The sequence below is a fragment of the Dermacentor andersoni genome, chromosome 1 (genome assembly GCF_023375885.2).
Source record: "Dermacentor andersoni chromosome 1, qqDerAnde1_hic_scaffold, whole genome shotgun sequence".
In the NCBI taxonomy this organism is placed as follows: domain Eukaryota; kingdom Metazoa; phylum Arthropoda; class Arachnida; order Ixodida; family Ixodidae; genus Dermacentor; species Dermacentor andersoni.
In genome coordinates, this window is record NC_092814.1 from 57358541 (window position 1) to 57374967 (window position 16427).

At 41.7% G+C, this 16427-nt stretch overlaps 1 protein-coding gene across 3 annotated transcripts in view; it reads right to left on the reverse strand.

Moving 5' to 3' along the window:
• The window catches only part of trio (trio Rho guanine nucleotide exchange factor), a 251643-nt gene that overhangs the window by 229159 nt on the left and 6057 nt on the right, over nucleotides 1-16427 (reverse strand). For all 3 annotated transcript variants that reach the window (XM_055061522.2, XM_050192948.3, XM_050192949.3), the window contains exons 5-11: nucleotides 15310-15411; nucleotides 14958-15071; nucleotides 11870-12069; nucleotides 8141-8339; nucleotides 5647-5769; nucleotides 5375-5566; nucleotides 3414-3545 (exon numbers count right to left, since the gene is read on the reverse strand). In XM_055061522.2, the coding sequence (XP_054917497.2) occupies nucleotides 3414-3545; nucleotides 5375-5566; nucleotides 5647-5769; nucleotides 8141-8339; nucleotides 11870-12069; nucleotides 14958-15071; nucleotides 15310-15411 (1062 nt within the window). The remainder of the gene's footprint in view (nucleotides 1-3413; nucleotides 3546-5374; nucleotides 5567-5646; nucleotides 5770-8140; nucleotides 8340-11869; nucleotides 12070-14957; nucleotides 15072-15309; nucleotides 15412-16427) is intronic.

Consider the following 16427-nt stretch of genomic DNA (forward strand, 5'->3'; position numbering starts at 1 on the left):
CAGAACACACTTGCATGTATCGGAAGTTTCTCGAATGTCATCGATGGTTCTATCCATTGTCTGTTGTCACCGAACCTCGCGTACTTACACTGTATGCACGACGCAAGTTGTGTAGTACTTTCTGGAAGACGCGCGGGCACCAACGATTATTCTGGAACCTTCGATGACTCATGTATAGAAGCCAACGCGCTTGCCCCACAGATCAAATTTTCAACGATCGCCGACTGTGTTCGCCGCTATCGTTTTGCTGTGAGTGTAGCCCGATTTTCAGGGCACAGGTTCACCAAATAAAGAGTTAGTTTTGCTGCTGTGTTCTTGACCATCACTATCACATGACAATAGTAAGGCTGCTCTTTCTGTGCAGCAACAATGCCTTTGACAGCAGAAAATCATCATTAAGAACAACAGTTGCAAGAATACCTAGGCATTTTCGGGCGAATACTTGAAAGAGATGGAAGACTGCAATCCTAGAATGTATGGGTACTGCCTAGGGGTGTTCAAATAGCAACATGTTTTCATAAAATGAAACAGAAATATTTGACAAGACAGAAAAGAAGACTGGCTTCTAATTCTAATGAAAATACTGTACTAAATTTTGCCTTGTTTCTAAAGAAATGAAAAAAAAAAAAAACACAACACTTCGGTGATCCTAATATAGTGTCATGTTGAAGTGACAGTGAAAAAGCAGATAGTAGCAAAAACGGTGACAAAAACTAACTGTTTATTTGGCGAACCTGTGCCCAGAAAAGCAAGTGACACTCAATGCACAACGATAGCAGCAAGCATAGTCGGCGATTGACGAAATCTGATCTGTGGGTGAAGCCCAACAGTTTTTATACATGACTCGTGGAAGCTTCCAGCTCACTCGTTGAAGCTCACTTGCCTTCCAGAAAGGACTACAGAATTTGTCGCGCATACAATCTAGGCGTGTACGAATATTCAAAACTATTGAATAACGAATTTAACAGTGTCCTATTCGATTTGGTCTTTCAATCAAATAGTCACTATTTCTAAATGTGAATATTTTTTAATACTTTTCTAATATTTCAAAACGGGCATAGTATACAGACATTAAACATGAGAACTTGCATAGTGGAACAAGCTATATAACTTCGGTAGCCATACTTTACAGGCTGTACAGCAATTGTTCGCACTCTCTGATGAGCCTTGTGCATGCAAAGAAACTTGTTTGCTCCTAATGCTGCATTTGTACTTCTAAAAAACAATGCTTCACAAACTACTATGTAATGACCAAAACTTGCCAACTTTAACAACTGGAATGTGAACATCATTTTATATTATACGTGATAATGGCTACTCATTATTTGAAAACTACTAAAGAAGTATTCAATATTCGATTTAGTTCTGGTGCTATTTCATTCGTATTCAATTAGGTCCCAAAAATCACTATTCGCACAACCCTAATACAATACAAGCCCTAATATAAACCCTAATACAATACAATAGAATACAATACAATAATCAACCCGAATACACCATTGCTGTACACACTCTGTACAGTAATGGTGCCTGTGCCTCTTGAAGCATAGTTCTTTTTTTTATACCGAAGCACTATGCTTCCAATAATTTTATACATCTTATCGAAATTCAGTGTTCCAATTATGGTTACAATTTCATCTGATGTAGACCGAATTAAATATTTTTAAAGCAGTAGTTTCCAAGCATATGTCACGAACCACCATCTTTATTTTCACTGCTCTCCAGCATAGCATATCTGTGTAACCCCCCCCCCCCCCCCCCCCCGACCTTACAAAAGAAGGGTGCTACCAATAAAGGCATTGCTCCTGCATTATATCTGTAAACAGGCTGTTAACACGTGCGTTTTTGACTGGAGTATATCCATTAGACAAGGACTAATAACTGCAAATATGAAGAAAACATCTAAACAACTGTAGAGTATTTCTGCAATCCCCAATTTCCAAAACTCATGTATGTCTCCTTCTAAAGGGACACGAAAGGTTACTATGAAGTCAGGTTAAAGTGATAAAACAATGCTCTAGAACATCTAAGGCGTCAACATAATCGCGAACAGAGCTTTAGTAACCGAGAAATTGAGGTAAATGCATGACACGATTTGAGATCCCCCAGCGACATTCCGGTACTAGCCCGATGACGGAGGCACTCCTCATCATAATTTATGTCACTAGTACTCAACTACTCATATTAAAAAGATAATTTCATTAGGTTATAAGGCGGAAGAAAATGCTACTTGTCTACTTCTGTTCGATTCTAAGAAAAAATAACATTTTGACGTTACCGTTCAGTAGTATGGGTGGTTGAAAGGTTTCGTTTTCACTCGACTCTGCGCCGCGTGCGCTTTGGAGTTTGTTGCTTCGTTATCACGTCTTGCTGCGCTGGTTCTGCTGGCTCGTGAAACTTGCGTTTGGAACAAGCAGCGAGAATGCCACGTCCATGTGATGTCGTGGGATGCGCGAACGGTCCGTGGAACTTGGCCAAGGGCAGTTACAGCGGCGAATCCAACGTTACTTATCACTGTGTGCCAACGAGTGAACCTCTCCGTTCGAAGTGGTTAAGTGCCGTACCGCTGCCACAGCGCGTTGGCAAAGAGCCAAAAAATTGCATAGTGTGCTCGCTGCACTTCCGTCCAGAAGATGGCGAGTTCAACGCTGACTTACTGAAGTCGTGTGGAGTGCCTTTCAAAGCAATGCTTTCCTGTAGCGATGTTCCGTCAATCTTGCCTGCATTCTCCGAAACGCAAGAACAACTGCACGTCGAAGACGGGGCGGTGAGTGCAGCATTTGGTTTTCACAAAGGAAAAGCTACAAATGTGCGAATATGTACAGCCAGGACATACAGTTGCCGTCGTAGTAGTACGCAACGACGCCGGCAGCGCGAGCCCTCAGCAACAGGTCACGTTCATCAGTGGTTAAATCACTGAAGTCGAGCCCAGCATCACGAGCCAATGTGTCATTGTCAGGGTCGTCCATTGCAACGAGCGTCAAAGTTGGCGCCATAAAATAAAGAACCAGCTTATCGTCGCGCGCTTTCCCTTCCGCTAGCCACCATAGTTCCACTTTCGCGCTGCTGTCTTGGCTCTGTTTCTGGCCGCACGTCTGTGTTTTGTGCAGAAAAGCCGTAGCGCCATCTGCGGGCACCGTTTTACTCATCGACGGTGCAACGTCACTATGAGACCATGACGTCACCACTCCTCGGTCAGAGGGCAGGCGATCTGAACTGCGCTAGAGGTACGCGGACGCTTCAGAACGCATTTTCTCTTAAAATAAGTCTCTTCTTCGCACGAAACAAGCGTTTCAAGGTTTCTGGGATGGCATTTCAACAGTCCACGTTGACTTAATATTAACCTTTAGTGTCCCTTTAAGCAAAACAGCAGCAGCAAGAGAATCAGTTGGGCCGAGCACCAGGCCACTTACCTCGGTATAAGCTTGGCACATGGCTTCATAGAGGGACTGGTGTTTATGGATTAGCTCTTCCAAGTCAGCAACTTCACGTGGAATACTGGATATTTCACTAGACTTGCTCCAAGATGGCACATTTGCCAAATACTAGAAAGAAAAGAAAAAAAGCAGTGAAACAGACACGATAGAAGTTACAACATCCTTTCTGACAAGTATGTAGTCTTCCAATACCTAAAGTAAGGATATTCATAAAACTGTGAAGAATACAACTCCCCAATGTGCACTACTTTGTAATAAATGTATCTATATTCAAAAATACAAAACATTAATCAGAAGCCATAGTATATATATATATATATGGTTTAAACATTCCCAATTCAATTCTGCAGCGCATCAAACAAACTTGTGCGTTCGAATTATTCGTATGTCCACTACTTGATTTATATGTGCATTATTTGAATATACTTGCACACCCCTACTTGAAAGTGACTTAACGTAGTGTTCAATGCCAGCCTTACTATCCAATGAGTGCAAAAACACAGAACAGAGAGGTGAGAACAACAAGCAGTCGTGCTCGTCATCATTAGCTCCCTGTCTTTTCACACAGCACTTAAAGTATGCAACAGATACAAGCCCAAGTGTATGCAGTTGAACCTCGCAATAACGAACTCGGTGGGGAACACAAAAGATTCGCTTTCGCGAGAATTTCGTTGTTGCGAAAAGAGACAGCACAGATAGGTAATGCATTGTAGAACAAAACTTTACTGTCAAAATTCCCTTAGCCTACTTTGGCAAGCTTTGCTCGAGGATATAGAACCGCATTGCCGACAGTACGAAGTGTGCCACAGGCGCCGACCAGCAGTGGCAGTACTGTCATGGCACAGTATTCTCGGTCAATTGCTTTCGGACATGCGATCACTTTTGCAAGATTTTGCGTAACTCAGCCCTGGACGCAGAGCAACAGCGCATGCAGCAACATTTCTCCAGCGCACGCTGTTGCCTGTAGGCGCTGACGCGTCCGGTGCCGAGCACAAGTGATCGTATCTCATGTACCCGAAGGCAAACGATTGAGATAACGGCCCTTTTGCGCAAATCTATGTCCGGCGCTGAATCCGCATGCGATGCTGGTCGGGTGACCCCAAAACCAGCATTCTTGAAGCAAGGGATGCATATTCCCGGACGACCGCTCAATCATGGACCAATGCATGACACTCAATATGCAGCAACCGCCATCTCAAGTGCCATAAACAATTCCATGTCGGTGGGACGTGGATTTCCTTGTTTTTTTGCTGCATTTTTCTCACTGAGGCACACATTACGAAGTGCACTGCCACGATCGGCGATTGTTGTTCGAAACGCACATTCAGTTTGCATTCAGTTTTGCCCCACGCTATTGCCCTAGGCCTCGCCGAGTCGTAAGCCATGGGGAACACAAACTGAATGCGTGTTTCGAACCACGATTGACGACCTCGCCTAGTGGGCATGCAAAAACCATCGTCACATGTCGGTAGCAACATGTGTGCCGCTTCAAACGGGCGATCAACAAACAAAATGGTGGCCATGACGTGTTTCCAGTGAACTGATCGCTTCCGGGGCTTGGTTGTTTTTGTGAACAAAATTGGCAGCGCCCACACAAGTGTAATGTGGTGGTCTTTTACGCAATTGTAGTGCAAAACAGTTGCATTCGAGCACATTTTGGAGCCTGCTAGCCTTACACGAGTACGTAATACGCGGAGTTACGTTCCGGCAGATTTCATTCATGCGGGATTGCAATACAGCGACATTTCGATACCAAGAGGTACGAAGTGCATTGAGTCCTATGGACGTTCGCCGGGGATACGAAAATGTTTCATTGTTGTGAGAATTTCGTTGATGCGGGATTTCGTTATCGCGGGTTTCAACTGTACTAGTATTTTGTGAACTTGGCATTCTAATGAATACAGGTGAGGGAAGAAGTTTCCCTCTCTCTTACTAACCTGCTGTGCTTTCTGGTGGAAAAGTACAGAGAGGGACAATACTGTGGTTCTCTCATCAAGGCCTGCTGCAAATTCTTTCCAAGCATGGTCAAGTGCAGCCACAATCTGCTGCACAGTTCCAGAAGCGTAGTGGCCACCATCAATAAGCCGCGATCCTGTTACCAAGATCCGATTTATGTTCACATAGACATTCTGCAAATAAAAAGTTCACATTAGGATCCAACAACACATGGAAACAGAAGCATAAATTAGACAATATGTAATGTGCTCACCATCGAAGCCATCGTGAAATGATCATGTTCTTCTTGTAGAACTTTTGCATCTTGAATGGAATGTCCAATTTCCACATAATTCATTAAGAACCGTTCCTTATTGTGATAAATCCATTCTAGCATCTGTAAAGGATGCACAATTAAGGATGGCAGTTTGGAGACTTTTCTATAAAGGCATTGCACAAAAGCACTACTGCAGACAAAATGAAATAGTCAAACATACCCACATCAACATATCCCAATAATACTAAACAAAATGAAGGAAGAACTGGCTCTTCTAACAGAACAAAGCTTGCAAGCAAGCCTCGTTCATATTTTACTGTGGCTGTTAAAGGGACACTAAAGGAAAATATTAAGTTAAGCTAAAGTGATAGATTAGTGCTCGAGAATTTCTAAAGCGTCAATATTATCATGAACAGAGCCTTAATAATTGAGAGATTGAGGCAAATGCAGGACATTGTTAGAGATTTCCTCGGGACATTCAAGTACTTGCCCGACGACGAAAGCACTCCTCAGTTCAATTCTAATTCTAGTACTCAACCATCCATTGTAAAAAATATCCTTTCATTGTATTATAAGATGAAATATTATGCTACTTGCCCAGTTCCATTTCATTTTTAGAAAACAGAATTCATTGAAGTTACCCTTGACAATGACGCGGGCAGTCAAAAGGTTTCGTTTTCGCTTGACTCTGCGCCGTCCACGCTTTCGCATTTCAGCAGTTTCGTTATCGCGTAGTGCTGCGCTGGTTTTGCTGGCTCACAAAACCACCACAAACTGCAAGTAGCAGAGAATTCAACTTCCATGTGATGTCACAAGATACCTGAACGGTCTAGACCACTTGACCAAAAAGCAGCTGTAGCGGCGAATTTATCACTCAGTCTTGGCTCAGTACCGCCATCTGTCGGACGCCGTTTTACTCACCAACGGCAGCAAAGGGCGGTGATGGCGTATGCAACGTCACCACTCCCCCGGTTGGATGGCAGGCCATTTGAATTTCGAAAAAAGTATTCGGACCTTTCAGATGCAATGTTCTCGTAAACTAAGTCTTTTCTTGGCACAAAACAAGCATTGTGATGTTTCTGGAATGGTATTTAAACAGTGCACGCTGACTTAGTATTTGCCGTTAGTGTCCCTTTAAGCCATTTTTGCAGCCCAGATTAACATTACAGGGCATAGTGACAATGCAGATCAAGAACATAATGAGGTAGACTTCAAGAAAGCCATTAAGCTGTTGCACATTTTGCGTGTTATGCGCATGCCTATCTCTGCTTTTCTGCGCATTATTGCTTGGCAACAGCCAGTACCTTTCTCCATATGTGATGGGTAAACGGCAGAAACATAGTTAGGGCTTGCTGAATCCCCCAACTTTATGCTGTCAATAAAGTGACTACAAATGCTTGAATTCAACTTTTAACCACAGAGGGCTCAGGCATCAATAGCAAGACTCAAATACAGGCTTGAGGTATGACAACGTTGTGAACATTTGCCTCCAACCGTGACATTAGATCAAGACACAGATGCAAAAATCTATTGTGTCAAGTAATGAAGTCACCTTATTTGAATTATCATTTTGTTGAAAGTATGATATGTGAGTGCAACAGTTTCTTCCAGGGCTATATGAAGTGCAGTGTTTAGCAGACTTAGGAAGGCTAAATAATAAAAACGCTGAAAGCCCTGCATGTGTCATCCTTTTCCTTTACTCACGTTACACAGGCCGGGATTCGATCCCGCGACCTCGTGCTCAGCAGCCTAACACCATAGCCACTGAGCAACCACGGCGGGTTTCAAGGAGCACGAAACAGTTACAAAGTGCCTTGTAACAAAGGGCAGAATTTCACACAACAAGTTAGTGTTCAAATTTTTCTGCAATCAGCCCCTATGCACACAAGCTGCATTGTTCAATTTTCACACCAAGCAATCTTTCTTTTTTATTCAGGTGGCAGCTTTTATGTTGTGATAGAAGTGCCATAGCATAGAAGTGACAAGCCTTGTATTTTTCCTTTGCTTCATACTCTACAAACTGCAATATCGCACGACAAGCACACAGGCTCACTTCCAACAACTTCGTCAAAAACTGTTGCTAAAGTCACTTTGCTCAAATTAGGTAGCACCAGGCTCATTCACTCAAGTCTGACTTCAGAGGAGGTCAGCTTGCTGAAGCCAAAATATGAGTGAGGCAAAAATGCAATGAACATGCCACCAGTAAATGAAATTTAACACACAGGTTGCACCTTTCTTACACACATTTTCTGCTCCTCTCAGTTATATCAGCATCAGAACTCAATATTTCCCAGCTCTGCATAAAACCTATTGCAATGCAATGGCGCTCAGGCAAAACAGTAGCAGTAGCAGTCGTCATGCCGCACTTAGCTTCATGTAATCTGCTACAGACATATGTAAACGCAAATCAGGCAGCAACACCACTCACAGTAAGGTCCAGAAGCTAATTACCAAGTCGCTTCATCACAAGAATGATGGCACTGGCACTTACTTTGTGGGCATCCTGCTGGTAGAGGCTCAGCTGTAAGGCTTGGTCAAGCTGCACTTTACGAACATGCCAAAGCTGGAGCACATGCTGCCGCGCTAGCCGCAGGCTCTCCAGCAGTCGGCCCACCTGGGGTCCAGCTGGGTCGCCTCCACCCGAGTAGCCAGAGTCACTGCTCCCACTGCCCCCACTGCTCACACCCAACCTGTAGGCCCGAAATGGCACACACTACTCAATCAGATTGACCACATTAAAAGAATGCTAAAAGCTAGATCCCACATCTTAAAACGTTTGCCCTTTACCAAGAGCAGAGGGGTTTCTCCTTCAATGGAAACAGTGCAAACAAGAGCCAGGAAAAAGGAAAGACAATACACTGCTGCTGTCTTCTGCCACTTGCATTGCATGGGCTGCTTTAAAGATGAAACATCAGCAACTGCCCTAAACACCGATCCTGCTAAAGCATGGGGATTGTTTACCAGAAAATTGTATCAGGGGTAGGCGACAAAGCCACCTTTAAATTTACAAAGCCCCGCCTTGTGACATCACACACAAACACACATATGGCCACGGATAATTGGTAGCTTACAGTCAAAAATATATGTATTGAAACATGACCGATAAGACTTTAAATAATTTTCCACACAAAAATCCAAATTCAAAAATATGATACCATGAAATCTGCAATTTCACTTGTGCAATAATTTGAGTGCAACATACAACAAGAGAAATTTGCTCTTGCTTTGCTTTGCTAACTCCACTAATAATTTTCCACCAGACAAATGTAGTCAAATACCTGAAAAAAAGCAGACAGTCTAGCTGATGACAATACATATTTATTGCTCATAGAAACTCCCATTTCAAATTTTATTTCTAAGCACGAGTGCAACATAAACTTTACACCATTTTTCAAATGGAAATTTTCAGGAATAAAACAAATTTTATGTAATTGTCATCTAACTTATCCATACAAAAATCTCAAATGATCAATAGTTTGTCAAAAAAAATCAAGCACTTAAGGTACACAGAAAAGCTTGCATCAAAATTATTGCTGCACTCTAATAGTCAAACCCCCTTATGCCTTCCTATAGAGTAAAGATTTTACAGCAATGGCAGGTGTGGCCTACCTTGTCCTATTCCATCTAGTCAGTGACTAGGGGTGTGCAAAGAGTAATCTTCAAGACTGAATCGAATATATATCAAATAGTGCCAAAAGCAAATCTAATATCAGATATTTTTCAAATAGTTTTCAAATATTGAATATACATTTTCGCCATTAATATAAAATGACCTTTATAGCATAGTATATTCAATGTTAGCAAGCTTCTGGTCATGCACTGCATTTGCAAGTGTGGGTTTTAATGTCCTAACACTGCACAGAAGGATGCCATGGTGGACGGCTCTGGATGAATTTTGACCACCTGGAATTCTTCAGCGTGTCCCTAATTTAAGTACACAAGTGTTTTTTGCATTTCACCCGAAATTAAATGTAATCACCTCAGCCTGAAGTATTCAAAAACTATTAGAAAGATATTTGTATTTACAAAAAGTGAATATTCAATTCAAAGACCAAATCAAGTTGTGCAACGTTCTGTTGGTTATCCGAAAGTTTCAAAGATTTGCATGCCCCTATGAGTGACCTATTACATGTCACAAACTGGGGCAACCACCAAGTTCATTTGCAATCTCCTGGTGCTAGGCCCAACACTTAGTGGCACATTTTCTTCTTTGTGCGGAATGTTCTAATTCAGCCACTACCAAGAGCTCAAGTTTACTGTTTGTATGCTTCGTTGTCCTCTTAATGTGAAGGGTGGATTGACAACATTATTCCTGATTGGTTAAACAAATATTATGATTCTTTTTTTTTTTTAGCACTGAAAGAAACCTTTTTGGCTGATGGAGGATTTGAAATAATTCTACTTACAATAAAGCTCAAGATATAATAAATATTTAGTTGATTTACAAAAAGCTACTGTAGAAACAGTACTATAAGAGAGCCACCTATTTATGAAGCTACTATGCCAAAGTGACATAGAAGACCATCCAGGAGAAGATGATGATATGTATGAATGAAGATTAGAACTATGTACTGTAGCATTCATGCTAAAGCTACTTTACTATTCAACAGCCACACTATAAGTCCCAAGCCTTGCTCTATCAGCACTTCTATACATATATATATATGTATATATATATGTGAACCAGTACATTCCACTCAATCCTATAAAGTCATTACGCATACTGTAACATTAATTCTGTCATTGTGTGTCAATCTTGTCATGTCAATGCAGATATTTATGACAGCAGGATCTCGCAGTGCATGGGTAAGCATAGTCAAACTGTGACACAAAGCTAAAGAGCTGCCACTGAGGGTGCACACAACCTCCAGGATCAGCAGTGCAACAGAAATGCCACACTATGAATCTTAGAGGTCACTGCACTGCTACAGCTCATGAACACTTTGAATCAGTGAGTGATATGGTGTGTATGTTTAAGTAATCGAGTTTTAGAATAGTGTAATAGCAGCAAATGCAAGGACTCAGCATTAGTGCTAGTGTAGCGTACTCCACACTGCACGCTCAAGGTAAGGAAATGGCACTAAGGTTCTTGAATGCATACACTATCTTCTAGATTCAGCATTTAACACTAACACACATAAGAGCAACCTTGCATTGCCCATCAAAGAAAAAGCCACCGGTATCAGGTCTATCAAGTGGTCGTCATGCATTATTCATCTCATTCGTTCCCAGATGATTCTCGTAATTGCTTTAGATTTGCGTCATGTAGCTTCAACAGCTACGTACCAGTAACAACCAGGCTATTTTTTAAGAACTCTTCTCGATTCTCGGCACTGTAGCCATAATGAGAGAGGCTTTTCATGGCGTCTGGGATCAGGCAACACAAGCGGTAAGCCTTGCATGCTGCCTGATCTCAGAGAGCATGGACTGCGTATGTTTGCTTGTACTTCATGTTTCTCAACCAGGGCATGCTACAACCATTTGCATTTGTGTTCCACTCATTTCCACCACCATTCTATATTACTAGTTTACATGACATCCTGCAGCATATTTTAGTGTTACTGCTGCATAACATGCCAATGACAAAGTAAGTATATTACACCATACTAAAGCGCGCTATTGTCACTGCCTGTTAACATGAGCTCGATGTCTTGACTGTCCCAATCCTCTTTCGCACTGCACCATGACAAATAACACTACAGTGAACACAAACTTCAAAACAAAAATGGCTGCACTCTGGCCTACAAAAAAAAAGAAGAATAAATTTACGGAATGTCTCAGCTACACAGCAGATCAACAGGTAGAATAGCAATTTATTTCGTTTACTACACCAGCACTTCACCAACATATGTCTATAAAGTACAAATATGGCTCAACCAAGGCCATGTTTTGCTTTCTTTTTGAAGTTACCTACATACAGTTCGATGTGAGGGAACTGCACGACACTGAAACTGTTCGCAGCCACAGGGACAAAGTTTAGGCAAATCCATGTACTAACCATCATTTCCATGCTGGCTGAACCGCCATGCTTACAGCTCCCATCGACACTAGTGTAAGAGTCCCCTCTAGTAATCTTTGTAGGAAGCTATGACAGGTACCACAAGATACAATCATTATTGCACACAACTGCCCCTGCTACAACTCCACAAGCATCATAGACGTCAGTGAGGCAAACATAACCAAGAAAGTCACAGTGACACCAAGTGGAACTAGGGCCTACCTGTGAAGTACTTGCTGGCCTTCTAGGTCCACCTCATCCACAGGTATCTGTAGCACACGCTTCTTGGCGTTAACGTGGTCTTCAATCATGCGTTTAGCTCCTGCCACATCTTCAGCGAACTTCGTGCTCACCAGGTCTTCTTTCATCATCTCTAGCCGCTCCAGCAGTTCGCTAGTTTTCCACAGAAATTTCTCCAAAGCCTATAGTTAAAAATAGTTCAGCTTGAGTCAAAAAGTTAACCTTTAAACAATTTGCCTTATGGAAAGAAAAATTAAATAATATACACATAGAGCCTTTTTACAACCAGTGACATGACTTTCTTCAAGATGCCAATTCACATTTCTTTTTTTCTCCCACCAAGTAATATGTTACAATGGGAGTTAAACGAAAGTGTATATAGCCAGTCAGAGCAAAAGAAGACTAATACATGAGAAGTACAAATATTGTATCCAACCAACTGTTTAATAAGTATTCCACTCATGTTATACACGAGCTAGAAGAGACTGAAAGTTTGCTTACATATTAATTGACTCTCCAGATAAATATGCTGGCAGAAGTTCAAATAATCATGAAACTGATAGTGAGGAAGATAACCACCCTCTTATAATCTCCTCAGTTATACTTTACAGTGTGTATAAATGAGGCGTGACGAGTATGAGACGGGAAAATAGTGTTACCACGACTGTCACTGTTCCACCTTTTTTGTTTAATGTTTTTATTTGCACTATCGAACCATTAATACGCCCCAACAATGTCACTAAGTGAAGAGAGTCAAACAGCATGATTAAGCAAAAGCAGGGTTTCAAAAGGAAAGGGGATAAGAAAATAACTTTTGCAGGTATCACTTTGCCCTCTTTGAACATGACCGCACAAGCTTCACAGCTGATATATTGACTTCCAGGCTCAACATTCAATGCCTGGGCGAGGTAGCGAAAGAATGTGCCTTTGGTACCAGCATAAAGAAGTATAATGGTTACTGGTACTAACTGTAACACAAGTGGTATTAGTAATGGATAGCGCACAAACAGCAGGACAGTATCCTGCACTGTGCATGCAGTCTTGCTTGTATCACACAGCAAGACTCCACATTTAGGTCAACCAGTTGATAATGCATTTAGCACAAATGCATAGAATGCATAGAACAAATGACCTGACACAATCTTCTCACATTACACTACAAGGATAAACAAGGTTGATGAATCAATGGCAGGTAACATCCCAAAGTATTATTATTATTATTATTATTATTATTATTATTAGATACGGAAACATACAAACACACAAAGGAAACAGGGAGGGAGCAAGCTGACAACTGCCACCAAGAGGGGTACAACGCCTGCCTACTCTGTTGGGAGGAGGGAATGAAAAGAGGAGAAGAAAATAGGAAATAAACAAATGACAGAGACACGGACAAAAGAAAGTAGGAACACAGAAAAAATGCCTACAAATGGGAAGCCAAATCAGTTTTCTGCATGAAAGTTAGCAAGGTTCTATAGGCCTGGTCATGTTGGGCAGCACTCCCTCTCGGAAACAGACAATCGTCAAGGGTCGTACCCTCGAGTCCAGTCAGTCCATATTCCTTAATTAGCAGTGCACGTTGTGTGATGAATGCGGGACATTCCAATATAAGGTGCTCAAGTGTCTCACAGGAGCCACAGGACATGCACGACGGACTGTCCATATGTCCTTGACGATACAAGCATTCACGCACCAACACAGAGCCAACTCTTAATTTCACTAACAGCGCTCTGGCACTATGAGGCAAGCCATGGCCACGAACATAGGGAGGGAGCAAGCTATTTGCAACACAGTGGTCTGGGTGCTGCTTTAGGAGGTATGGATGGATTAACACATGGGCGTTGTCAATCATGCAAGAAATTTCTGGGCAGTCACACCAGTTGTGAGCACAGGTTGAAGTGAGGCGATCAGCCCATTCATTTCCAGCAATACCCATGTGCAAAGGTATCCACTGAGCAATGAGGAACACCCCACGAGAAGTAATTTTGTCGGAAGACTCTATTATACTGCAGAGAATTGGACTACTGGCATTCTTTCTCAACAGCCTGCTAAGGGCAGCACAGGAGTTTGTAAGGATGACGACCTTCGATGTGCTCATTTCGTCCTGTATGTACTTCAGAGCAACATCAATCACTGCCAGCTCTGCAGTTGTTGATGAGGATAGATGAGGTATTCAAAACACCCTTCTTATGTCAGTCGAAGGGCAGAAGAAAGCTGCTGCAGCCCCTTGAGCATCGCTGCTTACCGATACGACTGTAACTACATTAAAGCAACATGCATGCTATAAGAGAGACACAGTTTTAGTGGAAGGCTCCTGATTATTTTCTATCACCTAAGGTTCTTTAATGTGAATTGAAAGCTTGGTGCATGAGAGTTCTTGCATTCTGTCCTGAAGTGAATGCAGTTGCCATAGCCGGGAATTGAACCCATCATCTTGTGCTTAGTAGTAGAATCCTATAGCAACTCAGCTGTCATGATGAATAACGAGAAAAAGGTAACACAACTAGCTCAAGGATAACCAATGCATAACCAACATTTTCAAGCATCATTGGGCTGATCTCAGAAGCCTCAAGAGCTTGTCATCAAAGCTAGATGATTTGCTACTTTCATGCCGCTGTTTCACTTTTTGGTGTAATGCAGCCAATAGTATGGACTGTTTTAAGTTTTTAACGGAAGTTAGAATCATTGTAGACAAGACTCGCATATTCTGGACCATGCATACCTGGAATTCTCTACCATGTTAATCAAAGTATTATTAAAATAAATGTCCTTGTATAGGGTGTGAAATGGTTGCAGACACACATTTCTCTATCAAGCACTGTCCTTCCTCATCCTACAAAAATATGCATGACAGATATAATGAAGATAATAGCGCTGATATTTGCCCATACAACCAACATAACTACAATTGCTGAATTGCACAATAATCGAAAAAAACCTTTAATGTACAATGTACTGACGGAATACTATGTATTTAATGAACAGCAGAAATTCAATATCATTCGCTAACACCAGAATGAACTTTTAACAAGCACAGGAGGTGACACAGAACTCAGACTGTCATTCTCACCATTCGCAGTTCAAGCCACTGGCCATGGTCATAAGGTAACGTCCCATCCAAGTCGACTGTAAGCTGCGATGGATCTATATATTTTGACAGTGCTTCTAGAGATATCATATTAGTCTGTAAATAAAACAAGAAATATATTGCAAATTTATAGCCAAGCACATTTACACTAATGAAGCTTCATCTCCAGACACTGCACCAAATAAAAACAACAGTTGCTATTATAAAGTAAAAGAAGTCTCTGCAATGAAGAAAACAAAATCCATGTCCGAGTTCTGTTGCTTTGGAAGATCAACATGAAACACTCACAGACAACCTTCCCAAACTTAATGCAGGGCACAGACATGGCACATACCTCAAATTTATATTTTGAACTGCCCATACTCGTCCTCTGCTTTTGCCAGAAGTTTTCAGGTTTGACTATGTACACAGCATGAATCTTTGCAGGGAAGTATTCCTGGGATAAATAACAGAGAACAGGGACATATGTTAGAGCCCAATATTGAAAGTGAGCACAAAAAAATATACAAGAGAACTTGAAAATTACTGCTATGTACATGCTACTGAAACATGTTGACATACAAACATGTTGACATACACTGCATGTTGTTTGCTGCCCCCTAAGGAACCTCCACTAATATTTATTTTCTCATCAAATAACTAATTCATAATCACTGGTTAACTAACTTTATAATTATAAATTTATGGTTGATATCTAATAGGAGGCTTTTAGAGAGCATTTGGAAACAGGTTTCAGTTGTTTGTGGTACACTATCTTTAGGGTAGTCATTTCTTCTGCTTTTGAAATAAAGCCTACAAAATTTCACAAACACTGACGTGGCTGCCCATTTGTACATCCCAGTAGTATTGTACTCAAACACAGGAATTAAATTAAACATGCTCCATGCTGAACCAGACTAGATTAAAGGGCAGCTGAAGCACTTTTCAAAAAAAGTGAGCTTTCAGCGAATTATTATAGTTTTTCATCCCCTGAATACGAAAATGATAGCTTAACAGGCCAGAAGTCACCGCTACTCGCTTTATAATAACAAGCCGCAGCGTCTGTGGGAGACGCCATGCAAGGGTCGATGGGTTCTGATGGCGAAGATAGTCGTGACGTCATCTTAGGTATCGGCGAGGTGCGAGATTTGAATAGAGCACTCATGTGACCCCTGTATTGACGTCACCTTCCTGCCCCGTCTTTCGCCACTACACTTGGCGCGCGAGGAGGGGCGGAGCTTCAACGAAAATTTAATCTGCAATTGCAGCGCTGCTACGTGCATAATAAATAAAATAAGTTCAGGAGTTAACTTACACTAGGGCAGCCTTCCAAGCTGCCGTAAACCTACCAATTCTAAAACTTCTTCCGCTTCCCTTTAAATAAATTTGGCAGGGCATTTATATTGGTATAGCCAGTAAATTCCTGCTAGTGGCAAGCTTTTTGTTTAGCCTGTACAACACAGTTGTTGAGAA